The following is an 18,697-nucleotide window of genomic DNA, read 5'->3' as shown; positions in this document are numbered from 1 at the left end:
GAAAGGATCCGGTTCAAGCCCCTCACTCCCCACCTGCAGAGGAGTCGCTTCACAGGCGGTGAAGCTATCTTTCTCTCCCCCTCCTCTCATGATTTCCCTCTGTCCTATCCAATGACAGCAAGAACAACAACAATAATAATAACCACAACAAAAGGTTACAGAAGGGGAAAAAATGGGCAACAAAAGGGGGAAAGATGGTCTCCAGGAGCAGTGGATTCGTGGTGCAGGCACCAAGCTCCGGCAATAACCCTGGAGCCAAAAAAAAAGAGAGAGACAGCAGGGGGCTGGACTGCAGTGCAGTGGGGTTAAGTGCAAATGGAGTAAATGCACAGACTGGCATAAAGATCATGGTTCCAGCCCCCGGCTCCCCACCTACAGAGAGTTGCTTCACAAGCAGTGAATCAGCAGGTCTGCAGGTGTCTATCAGGTTTCTCTCCCCCTCTACCTTGCCCCTTCCTCTTTCGATTTCTATCTGTCATAACAACAACAGCAATAACAACATTAACAATAATAACAACAAGGGCAACAAAAATAGATATAGGAGCAGTGGATTTGTAGTGCTGGCACCAAGCCCTAGAGATAACCCTGGAGGAAAAAAATAAAGAAAAAAAGAGAAAGAAAGAAAGAAAAGAAAAAAAGAAAAGAGATAGCTAACTTAATTGTAAAGACTTTTTTCTTTTTCTTTTTCTTTGCCTCCAAGGGTTATTGCTGGGGCTCCATGAATCCACTGCTCTTGGAGGCTATTTTTTTCCCTTTTTTGTTACCCTTGTTGTTTTATTGTTGTTTTGGTTATTATTATCATCATCATTATTATTATTAATGTCATTGATGTTGGACAGGACAGAGAAATGGAAAGAGGAAGGGAAGACAGAGGGGGAAAAAAAGATAGACACCTGCAGACCTACTTCACCAGCCGTGAAGTGATCCCCCTGCAGGTGGGGAGCCATGGCCTCAAACCGCGATCCTTACGCTAGTCCTTGTACTTTGTGCTATGTGCGCCTAACCCGCTGTGCAACTGCCCAACCAACTTTTTTTTCTTAATTAATGAGAGAGATAGGAGGAGAAAGAACCAGACATCACTCTGATACATGTGCTGCCAGGGATTGAACTCAGCACCTTATACTTGATAGTACAACACTTTATCCACTGTGCCACCTCCCAGAGTACTATAAAGACTTCTTGGCTACAACTGTTTCCTATTTTGTCTTCCCTTTATAAATTCCCTGAATTGAAACACGACCTAATGGTGGAAGTATAGCAAGTGATCTAGTATATGGCCTCTGGAAGTAGCTTCCTTACTTAATATCCTAGTTCTTCCTCCTACTACTGCAGGCTTGTCAAGTGAATAACCTGTCAATGTGTCAATTTAAATACATACATACATATATGTATCTTTTATATGGTAAAGAGTTATTTGCAGTGCTGCCACATTATATATTTCCTGTCTTGAGTATGTTTGGTATAGCATAATCAGCAACTTAAAGTTCTGTCCCAATTTAACCAAAGGCTTTTGATTTTGAAAAATGTATTCCTATTATAAAGCAATTAAAAGGACAGCAAACAGATATTACAGATGACACATCTTTATAAGCTGGTTAAGAATTGGGTAAAGGGGAGTCGGGCAGTAGTGCAGTGGGTTAAGCGCACGTGGCGCAAAGCCCAAGGACCAGCTTAAGGATCCTGGTTCAAGCCCCCAGCTCCCCACCTGCAGGGGAGTCGCTTCACAGGTGGTGAAGCAGGTCTGCAGGTGTCTGTCTTTCTCTCCCCCTCTCTGTCTTCCCCTCCTCTCTCCATTTCTCTCTGTCCTATCCAACAATGACATCAATATTAACTACAACAATAAAAAACAACAAGGGCAACAAAAGGGAATAAATAAATAAACATTAAAAAAAGAATCAGGTAGAAGTAACTGAGTGATAACTAATGAGTGTAAAGAGTAAGCCTTTGAAATGTGACAGAGACTCTATTAGAATGACCCCAGCTATAGAAAGTAGGGTCAGAGCAAGCAGAAAACACTATTTCATATTTTTTCTTCTTTCATTATTAAAATCAACATGATAGCTCACATGAGAGGGTGCCTGCTTTGTCTTTTATATAAGCCAGGCTCAAGAATGGGAGGAAGTATCAGTACTGTCTGTAAAAGTAAGTCTGGAGCACCCCATAATGATCCTGAGTCCATGTTCCCAGGGAGGTAAAGAATAGGAAGGCTTCCAGTGGAGGGGATGGGATACAGAACTCTGGTGGTGGGAAATGTATGGAATTTTAGCCTATGTTTTTGTTAATATTTTCTATATTTTATAAATTAATTTTTTAAAGTCAGCCTGGAACAGTGAAGACCAAGCAATGACTTAAAAAAAAAAAGACTCCAAAACTAAAATCATTAGACCCACCTGAAACCTTCACAGGCAAAGGTATTTTGGATTCTTTCTAGAGACCCTCAGGGAGCCTGTTCTCCAAGCTTTAACTCTAACCTCACTTTTGCACATAACTTGCTTTGGACTCTAATAAAGGGATAGATTTAGACTGCACATCTGTCACGTGTGTTCTCTTGAAATTCTTTTCAAGTGAAAATCAAGTCAGACCCCAGACGGCAACCCTACCTCTAACACCCTTCTTCAATATATACTTCTTTTTTATTTTTTTTAGTTTTTAGAATTTTCACCTCTGGTTGAATTATATCTCCAAAGATACTACGACAGTTCTCAGGAAGAAATTTTTATCACAATTATTAAATCATGCAATAACATACAGACATAACATTTGACATATATATTCATATTATTTATCTGCATGTATGCATATATGTATGCTTATATACAGTTATTTAAAATTTGAATAAAATCTGAAACTCCAAACTTTGAATTTATACTTATCAACTACAGATTTAAAAAAATTATACCAGTTTCAGCCAAGTACATGAAAAAAGAGTAATACACCTCTTATGCTCACGGTAGCAATTTTAAAAGCATTTCACAATCTCATAATAAACTTACATAATCTTCTATGATCTCTTTGATGGCTGAAATCGCAAGAATAATCAGCAATGGACACAGAGTTGTATATTTTCCTGTTGGAGATATACCTGGAATTTGCTGCAGAATAATCAGGAGTTCCTCTATTAATTTTATGATAATCCTTTTTTATTATTTTGCTTATGCTAAAATCATACTCATAGACCAGAACATGCAAAAATAGACACAGTGAATGAAAAGGAAAAAATGATTTGGCATATAAAAACTATCTCCTGAGTGTGGCTTTATGGAAAAGCTGTCAATGCAAATAAATGACAACATTTTTCTAATAGGTTACTTTTATCATGTATTAAATGGAATAATTTAAAACTAAGAGGCTTGTAACAGCATATATTCAAAATAATTCAAGATCAAAGATCAGTTCTCTTAACCAAATCTTAATTCTTTTTGAGACAACAGAGAACACTTATTGGGGGTCGAGGAGAATGGAGTTTCCGAGGTACAAGTGATCTCAAAGACTACCCCTAACTAAAACATGAGAAATAAAACAGCTGAATATGGTGCTGTAGCTTGCCAATGGGTGTGAGGATAGGAGAGATCTTGAATATATTTTCACTTTTTCAGACTGAGATAACTTTTCAGGTCTATATTTCCCATCTTGGGCCTGTGTGTTTTCTCTACACTGACTTTTATCTCTTCTTTGTAGAGCAAAATAATGTCTGTTTTGAAGTTCCCAGTGATTCTCATAAGTTTCTTTAAAAGAAATCTGGTACTGAAGGAAGAAAAAGTGTGAGATATAGGGTTGCTCCAGCTGTCAATAAAAGTCTGTCTTGCAGTGTCTGTGTGTCCTTTCCCCCCATCTCCTAGAAGAGTCCCGCCACTCTGGCCATGTTGTTCACAGACCCATCTTTTCCTCTGTTAAGACTGTCAGTCATGGTTGTTTCACTAAGCAGCCAATAGCTTCCTCACTACCTCTAGGATGAGGTTTAAGCTCCTCTGTGTAACACACAAAGCTCCCTATAACCTGGCCTATGTTGAAGCCTTTAGATTCTACATTTCAGAGTGCATAAAAAGGTTCACAGAGAACATCTGACCTCTTCCCCTTGTCCCTGAGTCCCAAGGACAATTAATGTTTCCAATTTCCATGCCTTTGTGTTCACTGCTCATTTCTCTTTCTTTGCCCCAAGGCTTACTGCTCAGCTCCTCTTTCTCTAACTTTTGGCTCAAAAGTCACCTTTTCAACAGATTTCCTCAAACCACTAACCATCAAGACAAAAGCAGACTGTGTTCCCCCAATACTTGATAAATGTGTCTTAAAATATTTGCATATTAAGATGCCCAGCTCTCCAAGGAGGTACAGCAAATAAAGTCACCCTTCAATTCTTAACTCCTAGCACAGATTCTGATAAACTCTCTAGGATCTGAATAAATGTTAACTGAAACCAATTCTTCTCTTAAGAACAGTTCAGCAAAGGGCAAGAGAAAGCTTACTGGGTAGTTTGTGCACTTTACCATCCATGAGAAACCAAGGTCAAACCTTTAGTCTCAATAGGAGTACCATGCACAGGGGAAAGTTCATGAATAGTGGGAACATTATCATGTATCTTTCTCGTCTCTCCCTGTCTCTATCTGGAATTAAAAGGAAAAAAAGTCTTCCAGGAGCCTCACAGATTAAAGTCCTGGTGGCAAAAAGAGAGATGGAAAAAAAAAAAACTTAACAAATCGATTCTTATTCAAAAGTTTAGCTGTTTCTATTCTCAAGGAAACTATGATTTGCTAGAAGAAATAAACCCAGTTACAACATGTAGTGAAGATCATCAAAACAGAAGTCTAGAAGAGGGAGAAATCAACAGAGATTACTGCATTTGATGAAGTTTGGTTTAAGCCACATCTTAAAAGAAAATAGATAGGAGATAAGTCAGGTGAATACCTTCTAGGTTTATGCTGTAGAATGGGCCACAATCTAGGGAGAGAAAATCAGGGAATTGTGTGGACAATACCACACAGTTGATAAAAACTATTGAGGATTATTATGAAATAAGATTAAATAGGCAGAAAGAAATAAACTAGATTATAAAAAGCCTTGAATCTAGCTCTTTTGAAAAAATTCCATTTCTAGAGGGAAATACAGTGGAAATGCTTCTAAAATTGGTCATGGCAAAGATTTCTTGGATCTGATACTAACAGGATAAAAGGTGAAAATCAACAAGTAGACTGCATTAAACTAAAAAGCTTCTGCACTGCAAAGGAAACAATGAACAACTTGGAGAGGCAACCTCTGACAGAAACAACAATACTTCCAAACCCTTTATATGATAAAGCTAGAGTAATAACTCCTAGAAGTCAATAACCAGAAAAAAGGAGGGGGGTGAAGAAAGCACAGTTATCCAGTTTAATAATGGACAAAAGATTTACACATTTGACATTTCTCCCAAGAGATCATTAATGTCCTGTATGTACCCAAAAATGTGCCTAGCATCACTATCATCAGAAAAAAAATCAAATTTAAACCACAATAAGATGATCATCAAAGACTCATTAGGGTAGCTATCACTAAAATAAAAGTTAAGTGTTAGTGAGAATATTTTAAAAATCAGAACCCTTATGTACAATTGCTGTAAATGTAAAAGAGAGGAATAACTATAGAAAATAGTTTGGAGGGTCCTCAAAAAATTTTTAAATAAAACTACCACATAAACTTGCAACTCCATTCCTGGAGTACAGTCACAATAACTGAAGTCAGCAGTACATCTATGTACGTTGACCATTATTCACAACAGCCAAGATAATGAAACAACCTAAATGCCCCAAAGTGGATGTATGGACAAAGAAAATGTGACCCATAGATACATGTTTGTATACATGTATACACATATAAATTACCATTTGTTCTCTTAAAATAAATTTTGTTATGTGCAGTAAGGATAAATCTTCAGAATAAGCTAAATAAAATATAGTGACTCACAGAAGGACAAACACTGCATGATTACATTTGTATGAGGTGTCTAAAATAAACTCATAGAATCAGAATAAAAGGAAAATGATTGTCAGGGACTGAAAAGAAAGAAATATGGAGCTGCTAAGTGAATATAAAGTTACAGTTATGGGGGTCTGGCTGGCGGTAGTGCAGTGGGTTAAGCACACATGGCCCAAAGCACAAGGACCAGTGTAAGGATCCTGTTTGGAGCCCCCATTTCCCCACCTGCAGGAGGGTCACTTCACAAGTGGTGAAGCAGGTCTGCAGGTGTCTATTTTTCTCTCCCTGTCTTCCCTTCCTCTCTCCATTTCTCTCTGTCCTATCCAACAACAACAACATCTATAACAATAACAACAACAACAAGGGCAACAAAAATGGGGAAAATGGCCTCTAGGAGCAGTGGATTCACAGTGCAGGCACCAAGCCCCAGTGATAACCCTGGAGGCAAAATAAATAAATAAGGAAAAATTGGCTACTGGGACTGGTGAAATAACAAAGAAGAAGAATATCCTAACTGCTTCAAAATAAAGTTATAGCTATGCATGATGAAGCAAGTTCAGGAGATCTATCTGCTCAGCACCTACCGTTAGCAAGACCACACCCCTCTACTCAAAAAAGTGTCAACAGATCTCATTTTAAGTGTTTCTATAATAAGAAAAAAAATCATCAATTATAGAAGTGACATTAATGACAAAAGTCACTCTGAAATATCTCTTTAATGAGCTATATCTAAATGAATTGTGAACCCATTCACCTACTAGCCAATAAAATGTTTTCCACCCTTAAATGGGGGCTCAGTGTTACCTCCAAGTTAACTATTCAAAGGTTTGTTTTTTTTTTCCTCCAGGGTTATTGCTGGGACTCAGTGCCTGCACCACAAATCCACTGCTCCTGGAAGCTATTTTTTCCCCTTTGTTGCCTGTTTTTTTTGGTTGTTGTTGTTGTGGTTATTATTATTGCTATTATTGATGCTGTTGCTGTTGGATAGGACAGAGAGAAATGGAGAAGAAGGGAAAACAGAGGGAGAGAGAAAGATAGACACCTGCAGACCTGTTTCACCGAATGTGACTCCCCTGCAGATGGGGAACCGGGGGCTCAAACTGGGATCCTTGCGTGGGTCTTTGAGCCACATTACTGCCAGACCTGGAAGGAAGAGTTTTTACATGTGTGTAAATGGGTTCTCTACGTCAAGCTCTTGTTTCAAGGTAAGTTTTACATTTAAAAATATTAATGCAACATGTTAAAAAATGTTACCTGTAATATAGAAATGAACAGGAAAAAAGCATTGGCAGTTTTGCTAAACTGCAGGTACAAATATCGAGGGAGAAATGACCACATGCTGTACTTGGCTGTGCTGTAGGTGAAAATAAAAATAATATAATAAAAACATTGTCAGCTAGTATTCTAAACTCTAAGAAGATGCACAGAAGTAAATAAAATTGTTATAAAATTAACTTTTTTAAAAAGGATTTTTGCCATTTTTGAAAGCATTATGGGCACATTATATACATACAGATATGTAAGTGTAAAAGTACTCTAAAATATTGATTTCTGTATAGTAGAAATGGGGGACCCAGGATCAAAAGTTATAGAATAACAAATTATCTAATCCATTAAAAGAGGGAAAACTGGGGTACCCAGGAAGTGACACAGGATTTGCATGTATGAGATTCTGGTTCAATCTCTGACACTGCATATGCCACAGGAGCACTTGGGTTCTCATTCTAAGCTCATGAATAAATAAATTTTAAGAAAAAAAGTGAGGGAGTTGGGTGGTAGCGCAGCGGATTAAGTGCACATGGCGCAAAGTGCAAGGACCAGTGTAAGGATCCCAGTTCGGACCCTGGCTCCCCACCTGCAGGGGAGTCGCTTCACAAGCGGTGAAGCAGGTCTGCAGGTGTCTATCTTTCTCTCCCCCTCCTCTCTTCATTTCTCTCTGTCCTATCCAACAATGACATCAATAATAATAATAACTACCACAATAAAAAAACAAGGGCATCAAAAAAGAATAAATAAATAAATATTTTAAAAATATTAAAAAAGAAAAAAAGTGAGGGGAGAAGCCAGCTGTGGCACACCTGGTTGATAGCACACATCACAGTGCACAACCCAGGTTCAAGCCCCTTCTCCCCACCAGCAGGGGGGAAGTTTCACAAGTGATGAAGCATGCTTCAAGTGTCTTAATCTCTCTATCTCTCCCTTTCCTCTAAACTTTTATCCAATACATAAATAAGATATTTTTAAGTGAGAGGGAAAGAACACCATCTTTAATTTCACTAAGATCCATCAGTTAATCTCCCTTCTCTATTTTATGGGTGTTTTTGTCATCAAAACATTTTTCTTTTTCTTTTTTAAGCAGGGGACTTCTCAGCTCTGGCTTGTAGTAGCTGGTGAATGAATCTGGGACCTCAGAGCATCAGGCATGAGTGTCATTTAGATAACCATTATGCCATCTCCTGGCCCTTAAAAGATATCTTGACTCCTACCTACACCCAAATGCCTGGGCTATATCATGGACTGAAAAAATGCTCTTGGGTGTGTTTCTTTTTTTTCTAATTAATCTACTTCATTTCACAAGTTTCTGGTTTAAAAATGTGAAGAACTAAACCAAACTACACGTGTCCCAAGTTATTCAAGAGTGGGAGGTGGAGAAAATGGCAAGTGTGCTCAGGATGGATTATTCAATAGCACCTGGTAATAAGTGGAAAATATTAGAGTCAGACCTTTGTCTCAGGTAGGGCCTGAGTGATTATAGAAAGCCTTGAATTTGATTGTTTTGAAAAGATTTTATTCCCAGAAGAGAACATAGGGGTAACGGGGACAAAGCCTGAGCCTCTGTGCTGGGACATATTAGCTTTTTTTTTTTGCCATCAGGCTTATCTATCCCTGGTGCTCCATGCCTGCGGGAGGATTCCATACCTCCTAGCACCCTTATTTTCTTCCTTTTCATGGTATGGGGGAAGAGAAGGAAAAGAGATAACTGAGGGATGGACAGTGGCACCCAGGTGAGCACACATATTACCATGGACAAAGAAAGACCCAGGTTCAAATCCCCACTCCCCATCTGCAGGGGATGCTTCACAAGCAGTGAAGCAGGTTTGCAGGTGTCTTTTTCTTCCTCTTTACCTCTTCCTTCCCTCTCAACTTCTCTATCCCATCAGAACAAAATAGAAGAAGAAAGAAAGGCCCCCAGAAGCAGTGACTTTGTAGTGCCAGCACCAATCCCCTAGCAATAACCCTGGTGGCAGTAAAAGGGGAGAGGGGGAGAGCAAAGTCCTTGTATCATTGTTCCGCTGCTGTCCTCTGCTGATGGGAACCAGGGGTGTGAATGCAGTGAACATGAATCTGGACTTCCTCAAGGTTCAAGAACACTGCTATGACCTGACACAATGAAGCATATGAATTAACCTACTATATATATTCTTTTGTGAGAGGACAGAACCTATCTTCCTCTTTTCTCCACCAAGCAACATGCACCTCTCACCTGATGCCATTTTTGCAGAAAGCATTCATGTCGGGTTGGTTGAGGTAAATGGTGCGAAGTTTAGGCCCATCTGAAACTTGCAGGGCTTGCCAGTCCATCTTTTCCTCCACGCGTGGTTTTCGAAGAGAAGCGAGCAGGTCCTGGATCAAGAGGGCACAGGGGCGGCCGTCAAACAGAAACGCCAAGGCGAGTCTGGTTGCAGGGAAGGTGCCTTGGTAGACACGCTGAGGAGGCAGAGGGGGGTGAGGGCAGGTGGGTGCAGCCTCAGCGCCCCATCTCCAGTCGGGGTGGGGGGGTGAACACCACCTTCCAGGTCCTCACCTGCCCATTCCCGGGCCCAGGGGCTCCTCGGCCGGCAGCCGGGGGTGTCCTTCCCCGCTACCCAGCATGTGAGCGCAGTTCGTCCCCGCACCTGTCCAGGCCTGGAAACCCCACGTAGGACGAGGTGCGGCCGGAGAGGGGAGCACGCAGTGACCTGGCCCAGTGTCTGGGCCCAGAGACAAGAAGGAAGCAGGACAGAGGACAGAAGCGGGGGACCCAGCTAAGAGTGTTGTGAGCGGAGAGCAACAGTTTCCTGAGCAGAAAGAAGTCCTCTGGCCAAGATGGAGTTGCACGTGACTGAACTTGAAGCAGCTGCTGCTGAGGAAAACTAGGCCAGGTGCAATCACCTGACTAGCGACCAAAGTGCCCCTGAGGCCGGAAAGGCACTTGCAGCCCGCTGAGCTGTAGCGAGGCCAGACAGCTGGCGAGCATCCGCCGCAACACGCCTGCGCAACGGGCTCCGCACCCAGCCAGGTGTCTCCATGCACGCCCGTTTACGGCCAGGATTCCCCCCCCCCAATAAAAAGAACCCCCACAAATTACTTACTCAGCAAGGGAAAGAAGTACACTACGAAAGAGAAAAGAAAGCATCTAAAAAAACCACTACAGGGGGTCGGGCTGTAGCTCAGCGGGTTGGGCAGTAGCGCAGCCTGTTGGGCAGTAGCTCAGCGGGTGGGGCAGTAGCGCAGCGGGTTGGGCAGTAGCGCAGCGGGTTAAGCACACGTGGCACAAAGCTTAGGGATCCCAGTGCGAGTCCTTGGCTTCTCACGTGCAGGGGAGTCGCTTCACAGGCAGTGAAGCAGGTCTACAGGTGTCTATCTTTCTCTCCCACTCTCTGTCTTCCCCTCCTCTCTCCATTTCTCTCTGTCCTATCCAACAACGAACAACATCAACAATGGCAATAATAATAACCACAACGAGGCTACAACAACAAGGGCAACAAAAGGGGGGAAAAATGGCCTCCAGGAGCAGTGGATTCATGATGCATACAGATTGGAAGAGAAGAAGTCAAACTCTCCCTATTTGCAGATGACATGTTAGTATGCACAGAAAAACGTAAAGAATACAGTAAGGTGTCAGGCTACAAAATTAACATTCAAAAGTCAATGGCATTCCTCTATGCAAACACTAAGTTAGAAGAAGATGAAATCCAGAAATCAAATCCTTTTACTATAGCAACAAAAACAATAAAATATCTAGGAATGAACCTAACCAAAGAAGTGAAAGACTTGTATACTGAAAATTATGAGTCACTACTCAAGGAAATTGAAAAAGACACAAAGAAGTGGAAAGATATTCCAAGTTCATGGGTTGGAAGAATTAACATTATCAAAATGAATATACTACCCAAAGCCATCTACAAATTTAATGCTATCCCCATCAAGATCCCAAACACATTTTTTAGGAGAATAGAACAAATGCTACAAATGTTTATCTGGAACCAGAAAAGACCTAGAATTGCCCAAACAATCTTGAGAAGAAAGAACTGAACTGGAGGCATCACACTCCCAGATCTCAAATTGTACTATAGGGCCACTGTCATCAAAACTGCTTGGTATTGGAACATGAACAGACACACTGACCAGTGGAATAGAATTGAGAGCCCAGAAGTAAGCCTCCCATACCTATGGACATCTAATCTTTGACAAAGGTGCACAGACTATTAAATGGGAAAAGCAGAGTCTCTTCAACAAATGGTGTTGGAAAAAATGGGTTGAAACATGCAGAAGAATGAAACTGAACCACTATATTTCACCAAATACAAAAGTAATTCCAAGTGGATCAAGGACTTGGATGTTAGACCACAAAATATCAGATACTTAGTGGAAAATATTGTCAGAACTCTTTTCTGCATAAATTTTAAAGACATCGTCAATGAAACAAATCCAATTACAAACAAGATTAAGGCAAGCATAAACATATGGAACGACATCAAATTAAAAGCTTCTGCACAGCAAAAGAAACCACTACCCAAACCAAGAGACCCCTCACAGAATGGGAGATCTTTACATGCCATATATCAGGCAAGTGGCTAATAACCAGAATATATAAAGAGCTTGCCAAACTCAACAACAAGAAAACAAATAACCCCACCCAAAAATGGGGGGAGGACATGGACAGAAAATTCATCACAGAAGAGATCCAAAAGGCTGAGAAACACATGAAAAAATGCTCCAAGTCTTTGATTGTCAGAGAAATGCAAATAAAGACAACAATGAGATACCACTTCACTCCTCTGAGAATGTCATACATCAGAAAAGGTAACAGTAGCAAATGCTGGAGAGGTTGTGGGGTCAAAGGAACCCTCCTGCATTGCTGGTGGGAATGTAAATTGGTCCAACCCCTATGAAGAACAGTCTGGAGAGCTCTCCGTAGGCTAGAAATGGACCTACCCTATGACCTTGAAATTCCTCTCCTGGGGATATATCCTAAGGAACCCAACACACCCATCCAAAAAGATCTGTGTACACATATGTTCTTAGCAGCACAATTTGTAATAGCCAAAACCTGGAAGCAGCTCAGGTGTCCAACAACAGATGAGTGGCTGAGCAAGTTGTGGTATACTGTTCAATGGAATACTATTCAGCTATTAAAAATGACTTCCATTTTCAGCCAATCTTGGATGGACCTTGAAAAAATCATATTGGGGCCGGATGGTGGTGCACCTGGTTGAACACACATGTTACAATGCGCAGTGACCCCATCTGCAGGGGGAAAGCTTTGCAAGTGGTGAAGCAGGGCTGCAAGTGTCTCTCTGTCTTTCACTTTATCACCCCCTTCCCTCTCAATTTCAGGCTGTCTCTATCCAATAAATAAATAAAGATAATTTTTAAAAAAGAATGAAAAATTTAAAAAAAGACAAAATCATGTTAAGTGAAATAAGTCAGAAAGAGAAGGATGAATATGGGATGATCTCACTCTCAGGCAGAAATTGAAAAACAAGATCAGAAGAGAAAACACAAGTAGAGTCCGAACAGGAATTGGCATATTGCACCAAAGTAAAAGACTCTGGGGTTGGGGGGGGGGGGGAGAATAAAGGTCCAAAAAGGATGACAGAGGACCTATTGGGAGTTGCATTGTTATATGGAAAACTGGGAAATGTTATGCATGTACAAACTATTGTATTTACTGTCGAATGTTAAAAAATTAATTTCCCAACAAAGAAAAAAAACTGGGAGTCGGGTGGTAGCACAGCGTGTTAAGCGCATGTGGCACAAAGCACAAGGATCAGCTTAAGGATCCCGGTTTGAGCCCTGGGCTCCCCACCTACAGGGGAGTCACTTCGTAGGCGGTGAAGCCAGTCTGCAGGTGTCTATCTTTCTCTCCCCCTCTGTCTTCCCCTCCTCTATATATTTCTCTCTGACCTATCTAACAATGACATTAATAACTACAACAACAATAAAAAAGGGGGGCAACAAAAGGGAGAATAAATAAATATAAAGAAAACTACAGACAAAAGGCACAGAGCTTTTAGTGGTGGGTGTCGTGTGGAACTGTAATCTTACAATATTGTAAACCACTGTCAATCCTAAATTAAAAAGGTGGTTCAAGCCCCATCTCCCCACCGGGGGTGGGGGTGTCGCTTCACAAGTGATGAAGTAGGTCTTCAGATGCCTCTCTTTATTTTTCCCTACTTTCCCCTACCCTCTCAATTTCTCTGTCCTATCCAAAAAAATCGAAAGAAAAAAAAATGGCCACAGGAGCAGTGGATTCATAGCGCAGCACCGAACCCCAGTGATAATCATGGTGGGGAAAAAAAAAAAAGACTACTATGACTACAGCTGGGGGGGGCCAGATAGCATAATGGTTATACAAAGAGATTCTCATGCCTGAGGCTTTAAAGTCCCAGATTCAATCCCACTGCATCACTTTAAACTAGAGCAGTTCAGTGCTCTGGTTAAATAAAAAAATTAAAAAAAAAAAAAAGACAACAGAAACTACCCTCTAGAGATGTCACTGTTTAAATGAGAAAATGGTATTCTCTAAGAAAATTTCCATATAGAACAAGAGATAGATAGCATAATGGTTATATAAAGAGATTCTTATGCCTGAGGCTCCAAAGTCCCATGTGTTCTCCACACCACCATAAGCCAGAGCTGAGCAGTCCTCTGGGGAAGAAAGGAAGAAAGGAAGGAAGGAAGGAAGGAAGGAAGGAAGGGAGGAAGGGAGGAAGGGAGGAAGGGAGGAAGGGAGGAAGGGAGGAAGGGAGGAAGGGAGGAAGGGAGGAAGGGAGGAAGAGGAGTCGGGCGGTAGTGCAGCAGGTTAAACACAGGTGGCAAAGCGCAATGACAGGCATAAGGATCCCGGTTGGAGCCCAGGCTCCCCACCTGCAGGGGAGTCATTTCACAAGCAATGAAGCAGGCCTGCAGGTATCTACCTTTCTCTTCCCCTCTCTGTTACCCTCCTCTCTCCATTTTTCTCTGTCCCATCCAACAACGAACGACATCAACAACAATAATAACTACAACAATAAAACAAGGGCAACAAAAGGGAATTTAAAAAAACTTTTAAAAAAATTTAAAAAAAGAAAAATCTACCAAGGAGTTTAAGTCATATTAAAAGTACAGAAAAGGAAAGACAAGCACTAAGCCTTCATAGAGCCCAGGGAAGAGAAACATTTTACCTACAGAGGAACAACAATTATGTCAACATGTAAAATGTATTACAAAGCTACATATATGAACTAACAACTCAAATTTTCTTTAAATTGATATTAGCATTTAACATCTTTTTCTATACCATTCATTTCACACAATCTGTAATAATAATTACAATTACTCTCTTCTACAACTATGTAAGAGAATGAAAAGAGGTAATTAAGGCGGGGACCAGACAGTGAAACACTTATTACCATGCGCAAGGACCCACATTTGAGCTCCCACTACCCACCTATAGGGGGTATGCTTCATGAGCGGTGAAGCAGGCCTACAGATGTCTGTCTTTCTCTCAACTTCTCAATTTCTCTATCTTATCAAATAAAAATAAAATAAAAAGGAAAAAATGGCCACCAGGAGCAGTGGATTCATAGTGCTGGCACCAAACCCCAGCAATAACCCTTGTGGCAATGATGGTGATAAGATTTTTAAATAATGATGATGATGATAAGATTTTTAAAAAATAAATATTTAAGGAGCTGAACAATATTTAAAAAGACCAAAGAGGAGGTCAGGCGGAAGTACAACGGGTTAAGCGCATGTGGCACAAAGCGCAAGGACCGGATAAGGATCCAAGCCCCCAGCTCCCCACTTGCAGGGGGATCACTTCGGAAGTGGTGAAGCAGGTCTGCAGGTGTCTATCTTTCTCTCCCTCTCCCTCTCTGTCTTCCCCTCCTCTCGCCATTTCTCTCTGTCCTATCCAACAACGACATCAATAACAACAACAATAATAAACACAATAGCAATAAAACAACAAGGGCAACAAAGGGGGAAAAAATAGCTTTCGGGAGTCGGGCAGTAGTGCAGTGGGTTAAGCGGAGGTGGTGCAAAGCACAAGGACCAGCGTGAGTATCCCGGTTTGAGCCCCCAACTCCCCACCTGCAGGGGAGTCGCTTCACAGGTGGTGAAGCAGGTCTGCAGGTGTCTATCTTTCTCTCCCCCTCTCTGTTATCCCCTCTTCTTTCCATTTCTCTCTGTCCTATCTAACAACAATAATAATAAAACAGCAAGGGCAACAAAAGGGGGAAAAGTAGCCTCCAGGAGCAGTGGATTCATGGTGCAGGCACCGAGCCCCAGCAATAACCCTGGAGGAAAAAAAAAAAACAAACCAAGAAATCTTTTTCAAGTGAAATTATTGTTCAAAAGAAGAAATATAAATCTCTTCAAATAAAAGTTGAGAGGATATCATCACTATACCCTGTCATATAATAAATCTTTAAAAACTAGAAAGAGTGGTCTGGGAGGTGGCGCAATGGATAAAGCATTGGATTCTCAAGTATGAGGTCCTGAGTTCAATCCCCAGCAGCACATGTACCAGAGTGTTATCTGGTTCTTTCTCTCTCTCCTCCTATCTTTCTCATTAGTAAACAAATAAAATATTAAAAAAAAAAACTAGAAAGAAAATAGCAAATATTGTATGACCTCACTTATACAAATAACCTGGACCAGTCAAGTTAATTGAGGCAGAAAAATAGAACAGAGATTACCAAGAGCTGACTGTAGGAGGATACAGTTTCTGTTTAGGATGATGAAGAGTTTTTGAAGTAGAAATTGTTGATAGCTACACAAATTTTGAGAACTATATACTACCAAATTATATATATTTTAGTGTAGTTAAAGTGACAGATTTCATATTATATATAATAATATGAAATAAGTAACATATAGAAATTATTATTAAATAGTGGCAAGGGACAGAATAAAACAAGAAAAAGTGAGCCTATATGTGCATATGGCTCTGATGAGTGACTTCCAAGTCTTTAGGAAAATAATAAACTATTTTGCAAACTGCAGGGATGACTGGTCTGTGTACTCACTGGGGGTGAATTATGCCTCTGCCTTAAACTGATCAATACTTTGTAGATAGATTATAGATCTAAATATGGAAAAGAAAACTTTAAATATTTAAAAGAAAATATGAGTGATTTTACTTAATACCATAGTATAGCAAAGGTTTCTTTGAAAATGTTTCAATGTACTCATATGCATGCCCTCCATTCACACACGTGTGTGTATCTCATACTTTGACAAAGTAGTGGTGTGCATTCAAACAGTAAAATAAAAATTTTAAATAAACATATATCTAGATTTTGTTTTAATTTTATAAGTTACAAAGATTTCTTTAGCAGATGATGTTAAGAATTTCTATAGACCAATTAAAAAATAGAAACAGGAGCAAAAAAAAAATATGTCAGTGATTTAGAGGAGAAAATGCCAAATGGCCCATAACTAATCAAAGCATGTGAAAATTCAATCAAGTTCAAACTACAAACTAAAAGAATTGATGATGCCAGGTTGGCAAAGACACAGGAAATTAGTACAACTCAAGAGTATAAATTGATAGAGCCATTTTAGAGAGTACATAACCCCTACTGTTCAGTACTTACTCTGTTTTATAGCTTTACAAATATATATCTGTATAATCTATATCTCTATACTTAGATTATACAGATATATAAATTTTAGCACTGGAATAATGAAAAAATGGAAACACCCAAATAACTATCAATAGAAGAACATTTAAATAAAACTTTTAAAAAATGTTGAAGGGGGAGATAGCATAATGGTTATATAAAGAGATTCTAATACCTGAGGCTCCAAAGTCCCAGGTTCAATCCCCCATACCACCAAAAAAAAAAAAAATAAGTGATAAAAAAATAGTTGAGACTTTTACTAAAGTGATTATATCAACAAACAGAAGACAGGAAGACAGATACATAGAAAGCTCAAAAACCTAAAAATTATAAGAAAATGATAAGGTATATGTGCACTCTTAAATAATTTATGTAAACTTAAAAATAATAACAATGATATGACATCTTGCTTATAGATATACAGTTATAAATGTAGTTCTACACATTAAAAGTGACTAAAATCATACACAGTACACTAGTAGTAGTGACTGCATAGGGACTAGGGCAAAGACAGGTGACAGATGGGATGACCTTAGCTTTATTTCCAATGACCTATCACTTCAAGAAAAGGAGAAGAGGTGGGGGGAGTGAAATCCAGGGACAAATATAACAAAATGTCTGAGTTTGTTGTGAATGGTGAAAATACCAGTGTTTGTGGGATTTATGGGCTAAAGAAAAGCCCCACTGCTCATCTGAGCGATGTCTTGACTCGAGGAAAACTGCTAGGCCAGTGGCTGTACAGGCTTCAATTAGTAGTATAAATAGCCAAGACATTTTGTTGTGATGAGGTCAAACACCAAGACCAGCATCCCTCTAGTCATGCTGAAAGTTGCTAGAGGAAAGGGGGAGGGGGAAGCACTTTATGCTTGTAGAAACACTTCCTAGACTAGAAATCTTTGTTAAGTCTCAGTTACTGGGCTACTTCTCTTATTCCTATTAAGAATAAGAGATCATTTTTAATGTTATATGTGACATTCTCTTTCTGTCATATAATTCAACATCTCCTTTTATCTCTGCTAGACGAATTCTGTATCTTTCTATACATATAGCCAGCTGTAAAGAGCTATGGCCAAACCTTCAGGAGAGCCAAACCAGCACTCAGAGAATCTATAGCTCCATGTAGGTCTAAATCCTCAGTTCGCTCTGAATAATCTCACTGATAGTCTCTCTTTGAATTGTGGAACAGCAGTGACTATTTTCAGTTGACAACTTTTACACATACACACATTGACACATAGCACACACACTGCACTGGCATCCAGCAAACAGTGACAATTCAAGCTACTATACTATCTCCAAACAAATAGTAAATTATATATTAACCTCATGTCAATTTATTGTTTTTCTGGTCATGTAAGACACAGAACTGTGATTTCAGTCTCTCAATATTTCTAGGGCAAGAACCTGGAATGAAAAAGAAGTTGCAAACTGAGAGCTTGGGATGTTGAGAATGTGCCCAAGGTCAGTTACTATAACTGTTGAACAGCAGCTGCCATGCTTAAGGGGACAGCAAACTGAACCAAAGGGTTTGGTATTACTCACCAGACTTAGGCAGGGGAGTCCACTTGTCACTAGGAAACTGATCTTTTAGGGTTAATATCCTGAAGATCCTGGCTTAATGCAAACAGCCCTAAACCCGGAGGATGGGATGAGAGGAGTCCCTTCCCAGCTTGTCTCTGAAGGTTCTGTCAGTTGAGAATTCAGCACTTCCTCTCCACACTCCACTTTAAGACAAGACAGTCTTGCTTCCTGTCCCTGTCCATACACACACACACACACACACACACACACACACACACACACACACACACACACACACAATTTCTTATCCTCAGACATAATATCTCTATCCTTTCAGCTTGGTCTAGGAGGAT

At 40.1% G+C, this 18,697-nt stretch overlaps 1 protein-coding gene across 3 annotated transcripts in view; it reads right to left on the bottom strand.

Moving 5' to 3' along the window:
• LOC103118406 (phospholipid-transporting ATPase IB-like) overlaps positions 1-18,445 on the bottom strand; it is a 128,368-nt gene extending 109,923 nt beyond the window's left edge. For all 3 annotated transcript variants that reach the window (XM_060191718.1, XM_060191719.1, XM_060191720.1), the window contains exons 1-4: positions 18,366-18,445; positions 9,434-9,573; positions 7,204-7,303; positions 2,994-3,092 (exon numbers count right to left, since the gene is read on the bottom strand). In XM_060191718.1, coding sequence (XP_060047701.1) covers positions 2,994-3,092; positions 7,204-7,303; positions 9,434-9,531 — 297 coding nt within the window. In that variant the 5' untranslated portion in view covers positions 9,532-9,573; positions 18,366-18,445. The remainder of the gene's footprint in view (positions 1-2,993; positions 3,093-7,203; positions 7,304-9,433; positions 9,574-18,365) is intronic.
• Between the last annotated feature and the right edge of the window lie 252 nt (positions 18,446-18,697).

The sequence above is a fragment of the Erinaceus europaeus genome, chromosome 5, assembly GCF_950295315.1.
Source record: "Erinaceus europaeus chromosome 5, mEriEur2.1, whole genome shotgun sequence".
Lineage (NCBI taxonomy): Eukaryota > Metazoa > Chordata > Mammalia > Eulipotyphla > Erinaceidae > Erinaceus > Erinaceus europaeus.
This window is presented reverse-complemented; position numbering and strand designations above follow the sequence as displayed.